This window comes from Camelina sativa, chromosome 7 (genome assembly GCF_000633955.1).
Source record: "Camelina sativa cultivar DH55 chromosome 7, Cs, whole genome shotgun sequence".
Classification (NCBI taxonomy): domain Eukaryota; kingdom Viridiplantae; phylum Streptophyta; class Magnoliopsida; order Brassicales; family Brassicaceae; genus Camelina; species Camelina sativa.
In genome coordinates, this window is record NC_025691.1 from 25,365,595 (window position 1) to 25,379,214 (window position 13,620).

At 36.4% G+C, this 13,620-nt stretch overlaps 5 protein-coding genes across 5 annotated transcripts in view; 2 read left to right on the forward strand and 3 right to left on the reverse strand.

Annotated features, from left to right (window-relative positions):
* LOC104702517 (amino acid permease 3-like) overlaps positions 1-982 on the reverse strand; it is a 3,422-nt gene extending 2,440 nt beyond the window's left edge. Inside the window, exons 1-3 of the mRNA XM_010418377.2 lie at positions 839-982; positions 462-695; positions 273-366 (exon numbers count right to left, since the gene is read on the reverse strand). Of these exons, the coding sequence (XP_010416679.1) occupies positions 273-366; positions 462-695; positions 839-935 (425 nt within the window). The 5' untranslated portion in view covers positions 936-982. The remainder of the gene's footprint in view (positions 1-272; positions 367-461; positions 696-838) is intronic.
* Positions 4,397-6,990, reverse strand: LOC104702518 (cyclin-A1-2-like). The gene is made up of 10 exons (XM_010418378.2): positions 6,743-6,990; positions 6,174-6,605; positions 5,994-6,086; positions 5,651-5,784; positions 5,483-5,558; positions 5,316-5,392; positions 5,197-5,230; positions 4,963-5,112; positions 4,740-4,874; positions 4,397-4,652 (listed from the first exon to the last, which is right to left on the reverse strand). Exons 1-10 carry the CDS (start codon positions 6,914-6,916, stop codon positions 4,590-4,592), a joined length of 1,368 nt encoding a protein of 455 aa, XP_010416680.1. The 5' UTR covers positions 6,917-6,990; the 3' UTR covers positions 4,397-4,589.
* Positions 9,317-10,540, forward strand: LOC104702519 (extensin-like). Its single transcript, XM_010418379.2, has one exon. The coding sequence runs from the start codon at positions 9,562-9,564 to the stop codon at positions 10,267-10,269; it is 708 nt and encodes a 235-aa protein (XP_010416681.1). The 5' UTR covers positions 9,317-9,561; the 3' UTR covers positions 10,270-10,540.
* On the forward strand, positions 10,710-12,248 carry LOC104702520 (pentatricopeptide repeat-containing protein At1g77405-like). Its single transcript, XM_010418380.2, has one exon. It carries the CDS (start codon positions 10,824-10,826, stop codon positions 12,195-12,197), a length of 1,374 nt encoding a protein of 457 aa, XP_010416682.1. The 5' UTR covers positions 10,710-10,823; the 3' UTR covers positions 12,198-12,248.
* LOC104704934 (beta-galactosidase 16) overlaps positions 12,354-13,620 on the reverse strand; it is a 9,858-nt gene continuing 8,591 nt past the window's right edge. Inside the window, exons 15-19 of the mRNA XM_019227872.1 lie at positions 13,557-13,610; positions 13,363-13,470; positions 13,131-13,276; positions 12,678-13,041; positions 12,354-12,596 (exon numbers count right to left, since the gene is read on the reverse strand). Coding sequence (XP_019083417.1) covers positions 12,486-12,596; positions 12,678-13,041; positions 13,131-13,276; positions 13,363-13,470; positions 13,557-13,610 — 783 coding nt within the window. The 3' untranslated portion in view covers positions 12,354-12,485. The remainder of the gene's footprint in view (positions 12,597-12,677; positions 13,042-13,130; positions 13,277-13,362; positions 13,471-13,556; positions 13,611-13,620) is intronic.

Consider the following 13,620-nt stretch of genomic DNA (forward strand, 5'->3'; position numbering starts at 1 on the left):
GCGAGGATTGAGAGCCACCAAAGTTGATCAAAATCTGGAATCTGAGAGAATAGAATCTGGACTAATCCAAAAGCAATCATGTAAGGAGTACTGTTCATCTGACATGGATCTTTCCCTCCACTTTTGTGAAAACAGTTGGATCTCTTTATTGCCCTGTTTTTCAAAAACAAACAAACAAACAACAGTTGTTAGTTTTTTTATCACAAACTCGTTTGACCCCATTATCAAATTTCGTACGTAGCGTTAAGTGTTTAACAAGTGAGAACACTCACATCATGCTTATAGCTGAAGCAATCGTGTAGCCAATTGCAACACCAAATATATTAAGATACTGAACAATCCCACATAGCGTCACCTTCACGCCACCTGTCAAGAACAATAAAACATGTTATGTTCTGATATGATCCCTCAGTCCTTTTTTTTTTTAAAAAGAAACTCTACTTCAAATTTTTCGTATTTACCTAGGTTTGATCGGACAGCTCCCATATAAGTGTAGTTCCTCTTGCCAGAGATAGGGTCGCCGGAGCGGTAACAGGTGGCGAGGAGAGAAGAAGTGAAATAAGTGACGACGGAGAAGAGCAACATCGCCACCGGTCCGGCGATCCAACCTAGCTGTGCCGTAGCCCATGCTAGTGACAAAACTCCTGAACCTATCACCGCCGTGATTATGTGTGCACTCGCCGTCCAAACACTCCCTAAAAACCCATAAATTCCAAAAAAACTTTATATCTTTCTCATTTTCCCAACATAACTAAACATCCAACTTAGAATTAACAAATTTTTGAACTATTCTATATAACTAAGTCTCAATAAGAATCTAAAGTAGAAACATTTTTACCAGTTCGTTTGACTTTTCCGTCGTCGTCGAAGCATTTGGAGCCGCCAGTTTGTGGTGGCATATCGATGGCGAGAACTGTTTGCTGGCTACGAACCATTTTTGTTTGTTTTGCTCTGTTTTTTTTGTTTGTTCGTTGAATGTATGAAGTTACATGCAGAGTAAGTNGATAAAGACAGTAGTATAGGCCTCTGTTTCAGAATATACTAACTCTGTTTGAAATACACTGATTCTATGACTGTCTGGTTATTGAGTTTTCTAAATCGAACAAGAAGAAGAAGAGAAGGTGGATGAAGAGAAGCTGAGAGAGTGGAGTGCAGATTTATATACACAGAAATTGTTTTTTTTTTTTTTTTTGTGTATCCTTTTTTGGGGCCAAATTAAACAGTACAAAGTAAAAAGTGTACTAAAAAATATATATATCTTGTATTGGTAAAAAGTTGGTAGGACCATATAATACTACTACTCGTGTTACTTTTGAAAAATTTGACTGGCATGATTTCTATGAATGATTCGATTACGAAAATTTGTATGAATAAAATAAAACAAAGAAGAAAGAGAATATGGGCATGGAAAATTGGAAGTCCAAGATGCTGACTTAAATGTCTTTTGTTCAGCTTTTTTGAAAATAAAAGAAGCATATATGACTTATGTGTGTATGTGTGTTATATTTATTTTCACTTACAACTAGGGTTTATCAGAGTATTCAATAAAAATAAACTTGTACTTATATAACAAGGGTTTTACGAGATTAGGGAAAATAAAATGTTCTTTAAAAATAAATAGGCATTATGGTTATGTGCACATTCAAAGATGAAATGAATCAAAAACGACTTTGTTTTTATCAGTAAGAAGTGTTAATAACGGCTCTAAGATGTAAAACGAACATTCATGTTTCATGGCATATGGAGAGATGGATGCCGACATGTGTATTGGATGTTAAATAATGAGTGCACGCAATCATGTGTAAATTTCAAAATGATGACTCAGTAAAAGGTGATTTTAGTGTGATCAATAGGAGCACACACTGACACACACATATATATCTTACCTAGAATTCGAAAGATTACTATATCACCACCTTAGAAGTTTCTGCGCAGGTAACTCACTTATGAGGTAGGCGTGTAAGCTATCTCTTTTTCTTCTCAAAATGAAATATCTTTTGATTACTTTTCCCAACTAGACTCATTAAAACACACAAATGGTACACGCAAAATTAAACTGTATTGGATTTTCGTGGAGAAGGAACTGTCTCATGAGTTCATCAGCTATGTAATGACTGTTAAAGTTAATTTCAATTCAAAAAGAAATTGTGTAAAAAAGTATAAAAACGTGCTGGTTTACTATAATCTCTGTATTATTTTTTTTTTTTTTGATTAGTTATTTGCGTTGCTTTAGTAAAAAGTTGAGGTTTTTTTCTTGTTGTAAATTTTTCTCTATATATCAATGCTCTATTATAATTAAAGTTACTTACTAGTATATATATAGACGAACTTTTTCTTTTTCTATTTAATTATAAATTTATAATACCCGAAGTTTGGTTCGTGGGAAACCAAATATTCCGTAAGGACTTAGAGAAGATTTATGATTATCGTCAGATTCATTAGCCTAAAATTCAAGGGACAAGTTAGTCTCAAAATATATAAAGGGAATTCTATTGATTCAGATAACATATATTATTTCGAATTACAACTTTGAACCGCAAAACTTGGGTACTTTGAGGAAAAAAATAATATTAATAATCAAGATCAAGGAGATCAAGAACAAGAATAAGGTTCAGATCGTCCACTTACTGAAGTACACGCACACAGCCATCCTCAATGTCCATTAACGAATCAGAAAAGAATGAACCAGAAACCCCTTTCATCATTTCAACTGCACTTTCTTCAACTTGATCCCTTAAAAGTGTTATATCTTCATTATATACCCAAATTTATATTATCCCATGAGTATATTATGACAAACACTTGAATTGTCTTCTTGTTGTTTTTTTTTCAGCCACCGTGATATATCTCATTCGAATTTAGAGAAAGAGGAGCATCAGATTCGTTGCTTACTGTTATCGGTTAGGTTTCTACTTAGGTATTGTGCTACAATTAGTATTTAAATGTTATGGATCTTAGAAAATATCAGGTTTTGGTTCCTTCCAATATAAAAATGTAGTATAATTATAAGAATACTATGGTCTCATGCTATATACTTAATATTTTGGTTACACTTTTTAGTTCAAGAGAAATATGTATTGTCTTTATATAAAGATTAGTTGAAGACAAATATTTATTGTCTTTAGATAAAGATCAAGATGATGCCTAGTTTAATTTGTTGATATATTGACATCTTTTTAACAAGGTTTGGCGACCAACTGACTTAAGACAACTATCCTGTAAGAAAACTATACTTAGTTTAGAAAAAGAAGAATCGTAACTATGCACTATAAGTCTATAAGAATCTTTTCCAACTTGTAGCTTTCCGTCATTAATCGACCAACCCACTCCGTGACTACAAATATCTAAAGAGGAGTTCATTAATCAGTCCTCACTCCTCAGCATTATATATATACAAAATCTATATTAAAAATTCGATCCATTGTAGATCGTATTTGTCAATTTGTAATGATCATTGAATTATTATAATGCTAATGGCACTACACTTTATTGCAACTCGCAAAGTAAAAATTAATAAAAGAAGACTGTATGATTTTAAAGGGCAAGAATAATGTGTGAAATTTGAAATCTTATCAAAAAGTGTTTGGTTTGGATTAGTATAGCAAAAAGCTCTATGGAATATGGATATGGATAATATAGAGATTGGTTAAAATAGTGTAACGAACATGGTCAATAATACTTCATCAAAGAAAAAAGAACATTGTAATGCCGTTACAGCTGAAATGTTTGAACGTTAGGTAGCAGAATATATAGACTTGTAGTTATCATATTTTATGGATCGGAGTATATAATTGCATACAAACAACTTAATTCAATGCTCACCTCATCAAATAAGCGTCTCTTTGACTCGATTACTCGATTTACGTACGAAGCACGAATAATGCGTCCAAAACAAAAATATCTTCGAGTAAACGAGAGTCAAAGTAATGCGTCCAAAAACACTATTGATACTTGACTGAACTAATCAACTGCTTTTTTTAATAATCTTCTTTTCCTATTAGGAAGAAGAACTAAGGAAATTAGTATTGTATTGTGTTGATAGCTATATGAATAGTCATTCTCGGTTCTCTCGCTTTCGCAATATCGAATGATCAGTCGCTACAACAAAGCTATAAGGTGACCTCATAACCAAAAACGTCAGATCTTTAGGTGAACTGTCTTATGGTTCCCAAGTCGACAGGCGGAAAAAAAACGATAAGTAAACAAAACAAATTAATGATTTTGATTTGATGTAATTATATTCTTGTGATTAGCCCTAGAGAGGTAATGATTTTGATTTGATGTCAAAAATGAAGAAAACTAATGGAATTGTGAGGAATTTAACAATCTCATATCATGGAATTACTGATTTACTTCAATTGCCTTTTCCACAAAGGCGGTTGAACCACCCAAACCACATACGTAGCTTAGAACTTTGTTCATATGTACGTACATTTCTTTATAAAGAAACAAACCTTTACATATTGATTAGTAGTATTTTTCGTCTACACATCTAAACTGAGTACATTTGCTTCACCCAATGAGTTTTTTTATCAACAATACCTACAAGACAAGACAAGAGTGGAAGAAAAAAGAAGATACCGAGGAGCCTAGCAAAGGAATAGCTCTTGCGGTAGTGATGTGGGGCAAAGCTTTTTTGCTGCAAACTTGTACTGCCAGGATAAAAAAAAAAAGAGAGTAAGCACTTCAGACATTTATTTGAAACAATTCGTAATAAAGAAAGTGGAGTGTTTTTTTACGTTGTGTTGACTGTACTTCTTTCTGACTGCAACTACATCAGTTGAGGGATTCCCATGACACAGCTGAAGAAGATCCTTAACGCATGCTTCCATATGTGTAGCCTTGTACGATGTGTAATGCTCTAACGTAGCGTTCTGAAAAACCACCAATTTAACAGGATTCAATACAACACAGAGTTGCATAAAGTTAACTAATGAGAACCTAGAAATGCAGTGGTCATACCCATGGTTTTCTTGAAGGGTGTAGTACGTGTTGTGTCAAGAAAACTGCAGAGGCTGCAACGAGTGATGGAGTGTATCGTAGCATAGCGTAATCTAATAGAGATAATTCGGTGAGATAGCAGGCTAGACACTCGGACAGCAGTGATGGTACCTAATACAACAACCAGTGAGAAACGTATATAACCATCACCCATTTCCTAGAAAGCTCATCTTTAATTTTCATACAACAATATACCTCCTTTCCGCCTTGAGCAGCACGAAGAAAGCGCCTAACACCATTTTTACAAGTTAAGATCAGCAAAGAACCACAAAAAAATGATGATTGAAGTCAACATCAATATGACCAGAAGCTACCTCAAGAAACATTTTGCTGTTGGAGTTGTTAATTCGAACTTCAAGTAGTTCAGAACAGAAGACTCCATCTCCAAAAGCTGTTCGAAAGCAATAAAGGTTAACGACTTATTACGAGCATATCAAAACCACAAGAAGAAGAGTTAGTGCAGGAAGACCAAAACACAAACCTCGTTTCTTGAGTATGTGTTATCAGTGATATAACAGAAATCCTCCACTTGGGGCACACACACTTCTTCGTATTTTCTGGAATTCCAGTTTGTTTACTGATTAGAAATTGCATACTTCTGAAGAAGAAAAAAGGATGAAGCCAAACAGTAAATATCAATATTTCTTACGCTGCAATCATCATGCAGGCAACACCAAGTAACTGCAGATTTTGTTTGGTTATTACACTGCCCGTAAGATACCGATCTACATAGTTCACTGCCAAGTACAACGTCTCAGACGAAAGCCGATACTCTTCAGCAACCTGTACGTTTATAAAATCCAGAGAACAGCTTTGTAACTTTACATTACCTACCAGTGACAATTCTATAATCCAAAGTACAGCTTTGTAACTACATATTACCTACCAGTGACAATTCTATAATACGTTGTGTCCATTACTAAACTTATTGCCTTTATCAATGTAAACTAAATATCTTGCGATTAATGAACCGGGATTCATCAAAAGCTTACCTCCACGAGCCAGTCAATCAGTATAGAACGCATACTAGCATTGATGTTTGGCTGAATTCTTTCCATGTAATCCAGAGCCGGTCTTTTTTCTAACTGCAGAGAAGAATAACCAAATTTTTAAGACGTTTCAGAAACAGAATCAAGTCAAACTGTGTCAGGGTAAAACTACAGCAATCCTACCTCGGCTACACGCAGATGCTGATAGATATCAGAAGCAAAGGCACCACAAAGCTGTGGATCCATCAAGTTACTATCAATGTTCACAATCTTATCATCATTCCCAAAATCAGTGTTTGATGACTCTGCATACTCCGGGAGAACAGTACTGCTCTCGACCATGTATTCAACTTTGGGACTCTCCAAAGAGTCATGAGTGGATCTTAACTGATCTGATTGAGTGGAAGAGGCCTCTAAGGATGATAGAGGAGGTGATGAAGATAGAAGATTATCATCGATTTGAGGCAATTCTGTGTCTTCGCAAGGAACGATTACGTTTGATTTCGCGATTGACTTGGGAGGTAAACCGCAATCGAGAATTCCCAAATTCCAGTTACGAGACAAAGCAGGCTTTGGTGCTTTCTTCGATTGGCCGATCTTATTCGAACAATGCACCTTAAGAGATGTAAACATTCACAGATTCAAGACTTCAATTTCTAGGATAAACCCTAAAAACTACGATTCTCGACAAAGAGACACCGGAATTGAAATGGAAAACAAAACGAAGATGAGAGAATCCATGGTAAACTTACCAGAGTAGACGACGATGAAGAATTTTTGGAGCCAGGCTTCTGGTTTGTGATGTCGCCGAGGGGAACACGACGGTTACCAACATCGCGGAGTGAGGAGGTTCGAGTCTTGGCTAAGTTCGGACGAGGGATCGGATTCTCCTGGGATTGTTTCCTCGATGACGACGAGGAAGACATCGTTAACGAAGAAATTGGAAATCTCCGGCTCGGCGTTCTTGTATACCGGTGAGATTTAGGGTTTCTCTTCTGCGAGAGAGAGAGAGATCTTGAAGGAGAGAAGAAGAGGAAAATGAAAAACTCAGAATTAATTATTTCTATTCAAAATATTTATAAATAAAGAAATAATAATCGGATCAATGCTGACCGTCGATTGAAGTCAAAAACCGTTACGATTTACGAGAGTGGTTTGATCTAATTGTGGGTCCCACTATAGTTGAGCGCCAAATTTTCAGAGAGTTAAAAGCATAGAAGAGTCTAACCCTCTGTGTGCCTAAGAGAGTTTTAGTCTATTGAACAAAAATCAGAATCATTTTCATTATTCATTATTCATTCATCTTTCGTTAGAATTTTTGAGTTCAGGCTTAATATCATTTCGATTATGTTTTTTTTTTCAACCCTAACAACAGTTACATTATAAGTTTTTGGCAACTTAAAATTAGATTTTTTATTTGTTCATCCATTATTTAGGATGTTGTGCTTTTTATGTTCTAACCTACTATAATATCTTTATAGAAGGTAGATCACGAAAAAGAAAAAAAAAACAATAAAGTCAATGCACAATGTAATCTCGGAGGCCGTAAGAACAACGGTGTTAGTGAAGTTGCTGAAACAATCAAGGATCGTGATATGAACCATATGCTTGCGGAACATATACAAGTATAGTTTTTTATCTTTATATGTGGTTAAATTTTTTGATAACCTTCGTTTTAAATATTTGAGTCTGAAAAAATAATGTTCCAATCAATGTAATTTAGGACAAAATTTGATAGTATAAAAAATAATAATTTTTAAAAATCTTTTGCAAAGATATGGTCCAATCAATAAGATAAATTAATAATTATATAAACGTATCAAAATATATGTATATATATATACACATTAATTTTTATTAGAGTTTATTTCTAATATTTTTACTATATCAAAATATTTCAGTGTTATATTCAAAACATGATAATTGTTATTTTTCTTGTAACTGTATCTATAAAAATATTATTTTTAATTTATTTTTGTTGATTTTTTTACCAAATTAGGAAAGTCTCCCTATAAATTAATAATCAAAAAATTTAAACCTCTATAAATTAATAGATTTTTATGGTCTCAATATTATTAATTTATAGAAGTTTTAATATATTAAGTATATGCGCAAAGTATCTGGATTACCTCTAGAATATACATTTGATAGCTCACTTTGTTCCTTAGAAAAGGGAAGAAATTCTTAGGACTAAACAGAGACTATATGCTTATGTTTTGCTTATAATGTTACATTTCTTTGGTCTAATAATACATTGCCATTGAAGTGATATAGCCATCATGATAAGCCGTCCAAACTACCTGGTTGGATACTTTCACATCTAGGTGATGTACACTTGAATCTAAGCACTGACATGGCTATTCACATTTCCTCGAGAGGTAAACCTATAATTCGCTACTTTTCCATAACGCACAGTGAGACAAAACAACAAGGCATTACGAATAAAGATTTTTCCTTTTCTTTTGACAAGGTCTTTGAAGCTGATGATATATTGGTTAAGCAAAAGGCTAAGATCTGCCATCAGCAAGCTGAAAACAGATATGGTCTTTCATCTTTCATGAGCAAAGGAATCTGTATATCAGTTTCCATCAGTAGAAAAGATCTTATAGTCTTCATTTTATTATGGGTTCAACGTCTTGTATACGGTGCAGGATGAGAGTGCCCTGTTCTTTCCGAAATTCCAGTAAAAATCATTCAACCGAGACTAGGTGGTGATCATTTGAAGTTTGGTTTCATCTTATGTGACACATATCATCATTATGCCTTGCTAATATATTAAAGACTACATTGGAATCTTTTGCAGACAAAGACAAAAGTGAAGTGGTTAGCCCTTTTGAGCTCATGTAGGGAAAGAGTCATTGATCATTTCAAAGTTTGAATATTTTTACCCACAAATTTGTTTGGTTTAATTTTCCCTTTCACGTCTAAATCATGGAAGACCGCATGCTGATGCTGTTACTATTTTAGAGCACTTGATAATTCAAATCTTTATAGGCCTTTAATTCTGTCCATCTATTATTATAAAAAGTCGTCAACACATACATAGATATCATAAACATATACCAAAAGATGAATTAAATAAAGAGTTCTGATTGACTTTTGTGATTGTCAATTGAATAACCTATCGGTTTGTTCTAGTATTTTGCCCTTGTATCGGGTTCTAAATTTGTAATGTTCAAAGTAATAGGTAGGTCTCATGACCTTAGATTAAAGATGTATTTTTGTTTTCTAATAAAGTAAAGAACTTGGTGTGGGTTATTTATATACATTGTGGTGACCATTGCATAATTGAAAAGTTAAGTAAAAAAAAAAAGGGTAGGGACCAATTGAAACCAAGTCAAATTACACACAGATAAACTTCTCTAATCTCTCCCGCCACCCACTCCTATCTTCCTCTAATCTCGCCTCTCATCTCTCTCATTCTCTTTCTCTCTCTCTCTCTCTCTCTCCACTCTCATCATATAAAGACGTTAAACTCAGTCCTTCTTATTCCAACTCTCTAAAGTCTCATCTCTCTCTGTTTTTTGGTGTCTTGTCTCTTCTTCTTGAGAGCTTAAAAACAGAAATCCAAATGGCCATTGTCGATGTTGATGATTCATTCAAGAGACCAGGAAGTATACCTTTCAGCTGGGAGATCCGACCCGGTGTACCCAAGACCCGAATTTCTCAACCCGGTAACACCACTACTCCTTTTCTTCACCCTCTAAAGAAGCTATCCCCTCTCCGGTTAAAACCATTGTCACACTCTCAGCCGCTTTACCCGCCGGCGTTATCTCCGCCGTCGTCTTCTTTCATCTCCAACTCAAAAAGCCGTCCTTTATCTCCTCTCACTTCTTTTTCTACTACCCCATCGAAGCTCAAGCCACCACCAACGCCGTCGTCGCCTTCTGTATTCTACTCCCCTGGACCTTCTTTCCGATCATCTCCGCGAGCTTTCTCGGAACGGTGGCAGCCCCAACGCCCGAACCGAATCCGACCCGGATCCGAACCCGAACCCGAACAAAGCTCCGATTTTTCCGTTGCCGGATTCGGGTGTTTCCCGTCGCCTAAGTTTAGGCTGAGGAAGAACAAGAGCGGTGGTAGTAGTCGGAGAAAAAACCGGTTGAGATCGGAGAATGAATATTACTGCTCCGATATGGAGACGATGTCGCCGTGGACTGTTTCTAGCCGGAGATCGGTTTCACCAAGATGGGACTCTCCCAAGTCGTCCTTCTCTTCTCTCCGATTCTCACCACGAATCACCAACGAAGCTGAGTGGGTCGGGTTTGGGCTCTTTTGAGCACAGTTTTCAATTCAATGATATGGCTCGAGATCGGTTCTTTCTTTAGCCATCCGAACCAAGGAAAAAAGCTTGAATTGAATCGCTTAATTCAAATTAAAACAAAATCTTGGGCTATAAATGAGATTTTTATAAAGTTTAGGGTCCTATATTTAATGTAATTGGAGTTTTCACATCTTTGTAATATATAAAATTTGTGGATACCTAAAGACAAAATCCACAATTTTGAAGTTTTGAGTGCGGGAAGATATAAAATGTAGTAAAATTAATTTTTTCTTATACAGTATTAGAATCATCTTATTTTGATTAAAAAGAGAACTTTCTAACCAAATATTTATTTTTCTTCTCCAAGCTAATTTGAACTACAGAAAAAAAAAAATAATAATACAAAACAAATTTCTACTAGTAATTAAAAACTTAGAAATTAAAAGTGAGGGTCGAAATCGATCAATTTAAAAGTATGAGGCAAAATGGAAATATTTTAAAAAGTTCGGAGATATGTGTTGCTGAGTTTGTTAACGAAACTCGAAGTAGCAGCCAAGTAGGAGGAGACAATGAAACCGTCGCAATGCAACCGCGTTATCGATCAGCTCATCGCCGCCATGATTCAGAACCGTCCATTCGACGCCGTTCTCGCTTCTTCAACGGTGGCGAATCCATGGTCTCAGCAGCTCGTCTCCGATGTTCTCCGCTCAATCCCAAGATTCTTCTTCATCTCCCCACGATCCATCGGTCGGCAAAAGGGTTTTCGTCACCGGTCACCGTTAAAGCAGAGAAACCTCCGTGAAGAATCGCAACGACGCCGTTCCGAAGTCCTTGTTCTAGGTCCCGCCGCATATATGGATCCTAAGAAAGTTTCACTCGGGTTGCAGAAAGCTATGGAGTTCTTCTTTTGGATCGAAACCCATTTCGGGTTTGATCATAATGAGGTCACTGGTAGAGATATGGCTTGTCTATTGGCTAAAGGCAACGACTTTACGGGTCTCTGGGATTTTCTCCGGCAAGTCTCTAGAAGAGAGAACGGGAAAAATGTGGTTACCACAGCGTCTGTAACGTGTTTGATGAAATGCCTAGGAGAAGAAGGTTTTGTGAAAGAGGCGTTAGCTACGTTTTATAGGATGAAGGAGTATCATTGCAAACCTGATGTTTATGCTTACAATACAATCATCAATGCTCTTTGTCGAGTTGCGAATTTCAAAAAAGCTCGATTCTTGTTGGATCAGATGCAGTTACCGGGTTTTAGATACCCACCAGACATCTATACCTACACTATTTTAATAAGCTCCTACTGTAGATATGGAATGCAGACCGGGTGTAGAAAGGCTATAAGGAGAAGGATGTGGGAAGCTAATCGAATGTTTAGGGAAATGCTGTTCAGAGGGTTTGTACCTGATGTGGTGACTTACAATTGTTTGATCGATGGATGTTGCAAAACGAATCGTATTGGTCGGGCTTTGGAGCTGTTTGAAGATATGAAGAAGAGAGGATGTGTTCCGAACCAGGTGACTTATAATTCTTTTATAAGGTATTATAGTGTTACTAATGAGATAGAACGGGCAATTGAGATGATGAGGACAATGAAGAAGATGGATCATGGTGTACCTGGTTCAAGCACGTACACGCCGCTAATACACGCTCTTGTTGAGACCAGGAGAGCTGCCGAGGCTCGGGATTTGGTGGTGGAGATGGTGGAGGCTGGGGTGGTTCCAAGAGAGTATACATATAAGTTGGTGTTGGATGCTCTGTCTTCTGAAGGAATGGCGGATACACTTGATGAAGAGCTGCATAAGAGAATGAGAGAAGGAATAGAAGAGAGATGTAGAAGAGTCATGAGGATCAAACCAGTCATGGCTCGAAAAGAGATTGTCGGAAAACCGGATTTTCACGAGATTGAAGTTTATGAAAATTCTGCAATAGAGGAAATCTGACATTCTCAGATTTTCATGGCTTTCAATGATGCATTAGATAGTTTGATTGAAACACTAATTGTAGACCTGGTTTAAGTAGCCACAGGAAGATCTAACTGATTAACTGACTAGATAGAGGCTGAGTCAACAACTGCACCGGTTTGAGAGCTATTCAGATGTTTCCTACGTAGATCAAACCTTGTATTGTGCTTTTGTAATATTTCATTAATACATTTGTTACTTCTTCACAATAAGAAACAGAAAGAGAAGAAAACAAATAAGAGAATTCTATACTAAAGAATTGGACTCTCATGAGCATTGAGCATGAACCAGCAGGGATTTAACAGCGTGTGGACATGAATCACCTCCAAATGTTTTGCTCCATACTGGAACAGAGCACCTACTCTTGTTCAGACAAGCCTACATACATTTACAAGAAACTCTTATTTGAGCTTTATGATTTCAGTAAGAAGGCAGAATTCACAGGGATGATAGTGTTACCTTCTGAATAACTGCCAAAGATTTGGGTGAGTGACAGCTTCCAACAGAATAGCTCCAACAATTTCCATTTGGAGTACCAAAGCTTGCAAACAATACCTTCGAAATTTTCCTGCCATTAGGACACTGGAGCTGAACCTTAGGCCTCTTATCATACTGGTGTTTTAGATGTCTCTGTTTTTTCCGGTTGTGGCCTGTTCTTCTCTGAGAAATCACAGGAGAAGGATGTGAACTGGAGACATGACCACAGACTTCGGTGACTGATACTGTGTCTATAGTTACACCAAGAGGATTCCCTTCTCTTTCTTCTTCCAAAATGACTAGTAAGTTACTACTGGGTTTAAGAAAAGATCGCGGTATATGATACCTAAAAAGAGGAGAACATGGCTTCAAAGAATAACATTTAATTCATTACCAAGATAATTCAAATAGGAGAGTGAACAGATATCCTCCTACCATATCTGAGAAGGGTTCCCTTTGGAAGTATGAAAGGAGACCCAGTACCGACCAATACTCTGGCCATTCACCCAAGCTTCTCCTTTTCCCATTGATCCTAAGTTCAAGGCCACCGGATCCGTCCCCTCTGGTGTGTCAAATGCGGCCTATAGAAATAAAATATCTCAGAGATTGAAGTTTTGAGTAATAATATATTGGTCACTAGTACTATGTTACTAATTTGTTGTTCTACCTTGTACCAAGTTAGAGGCTGACTTTTGGAGTCTCTGTACTTTCTCCACTGAACTTTTGCCGCCCCATTTTCTGTGTAAACATGAAATTTCTCCCCTTGCAGCCCAACCTCCACAACGATATTGAGCCAGTATCAGTTAACATGAAGGAGATAATTAAGTTCTGTTGAAGTATAAAACTCAGAATTTTTTTTACCTGATATCCCCAACTATAGTTGTTGAAGTACAGTGAATGTTTTCCATTCCAAATCTTTACGCTC

Excerpts from the sequence above, each read along its gene's own strand:
- LOC104702518 (XM_010418378.2), bottom strand. The coding sequence starts at position 6,916 with ATGTCTTCCTCGTCGTCATCGAGGAAACAATCCCAGGAGAATCCGATC. Across the intron at positions 5,559-5,650 it reads GCCTGCATGATGATTGCAGC|AAAATACGAAGAAGTGTGTG; the intron begins GTAAGAAATATT and ends CTGGAATTCCAG. Across the intron at positions 5,231-5,315 it reads ACAGCAAAATGTTTCTTGAG|GCGCTTTCTTCGTGCTGCTC; the intron begins GTAGCTTCTGGT and ends AAATGGTGTTAG.
- LOC104702519 (XM_010418379.2), top strand. The coding sequence starts at position 9,562 with ATGGCCATTGTCGATGTTGATGATTCATTCAAGAGACCAGGAAGTATA.
- LOC104702520 (XM_010418380.2), top strand. The coding sequence starts at position 10,824 with ATGAAACCGTCGCAATGCAACCGCGTTATCGATCAGCTCATCGCCGCC.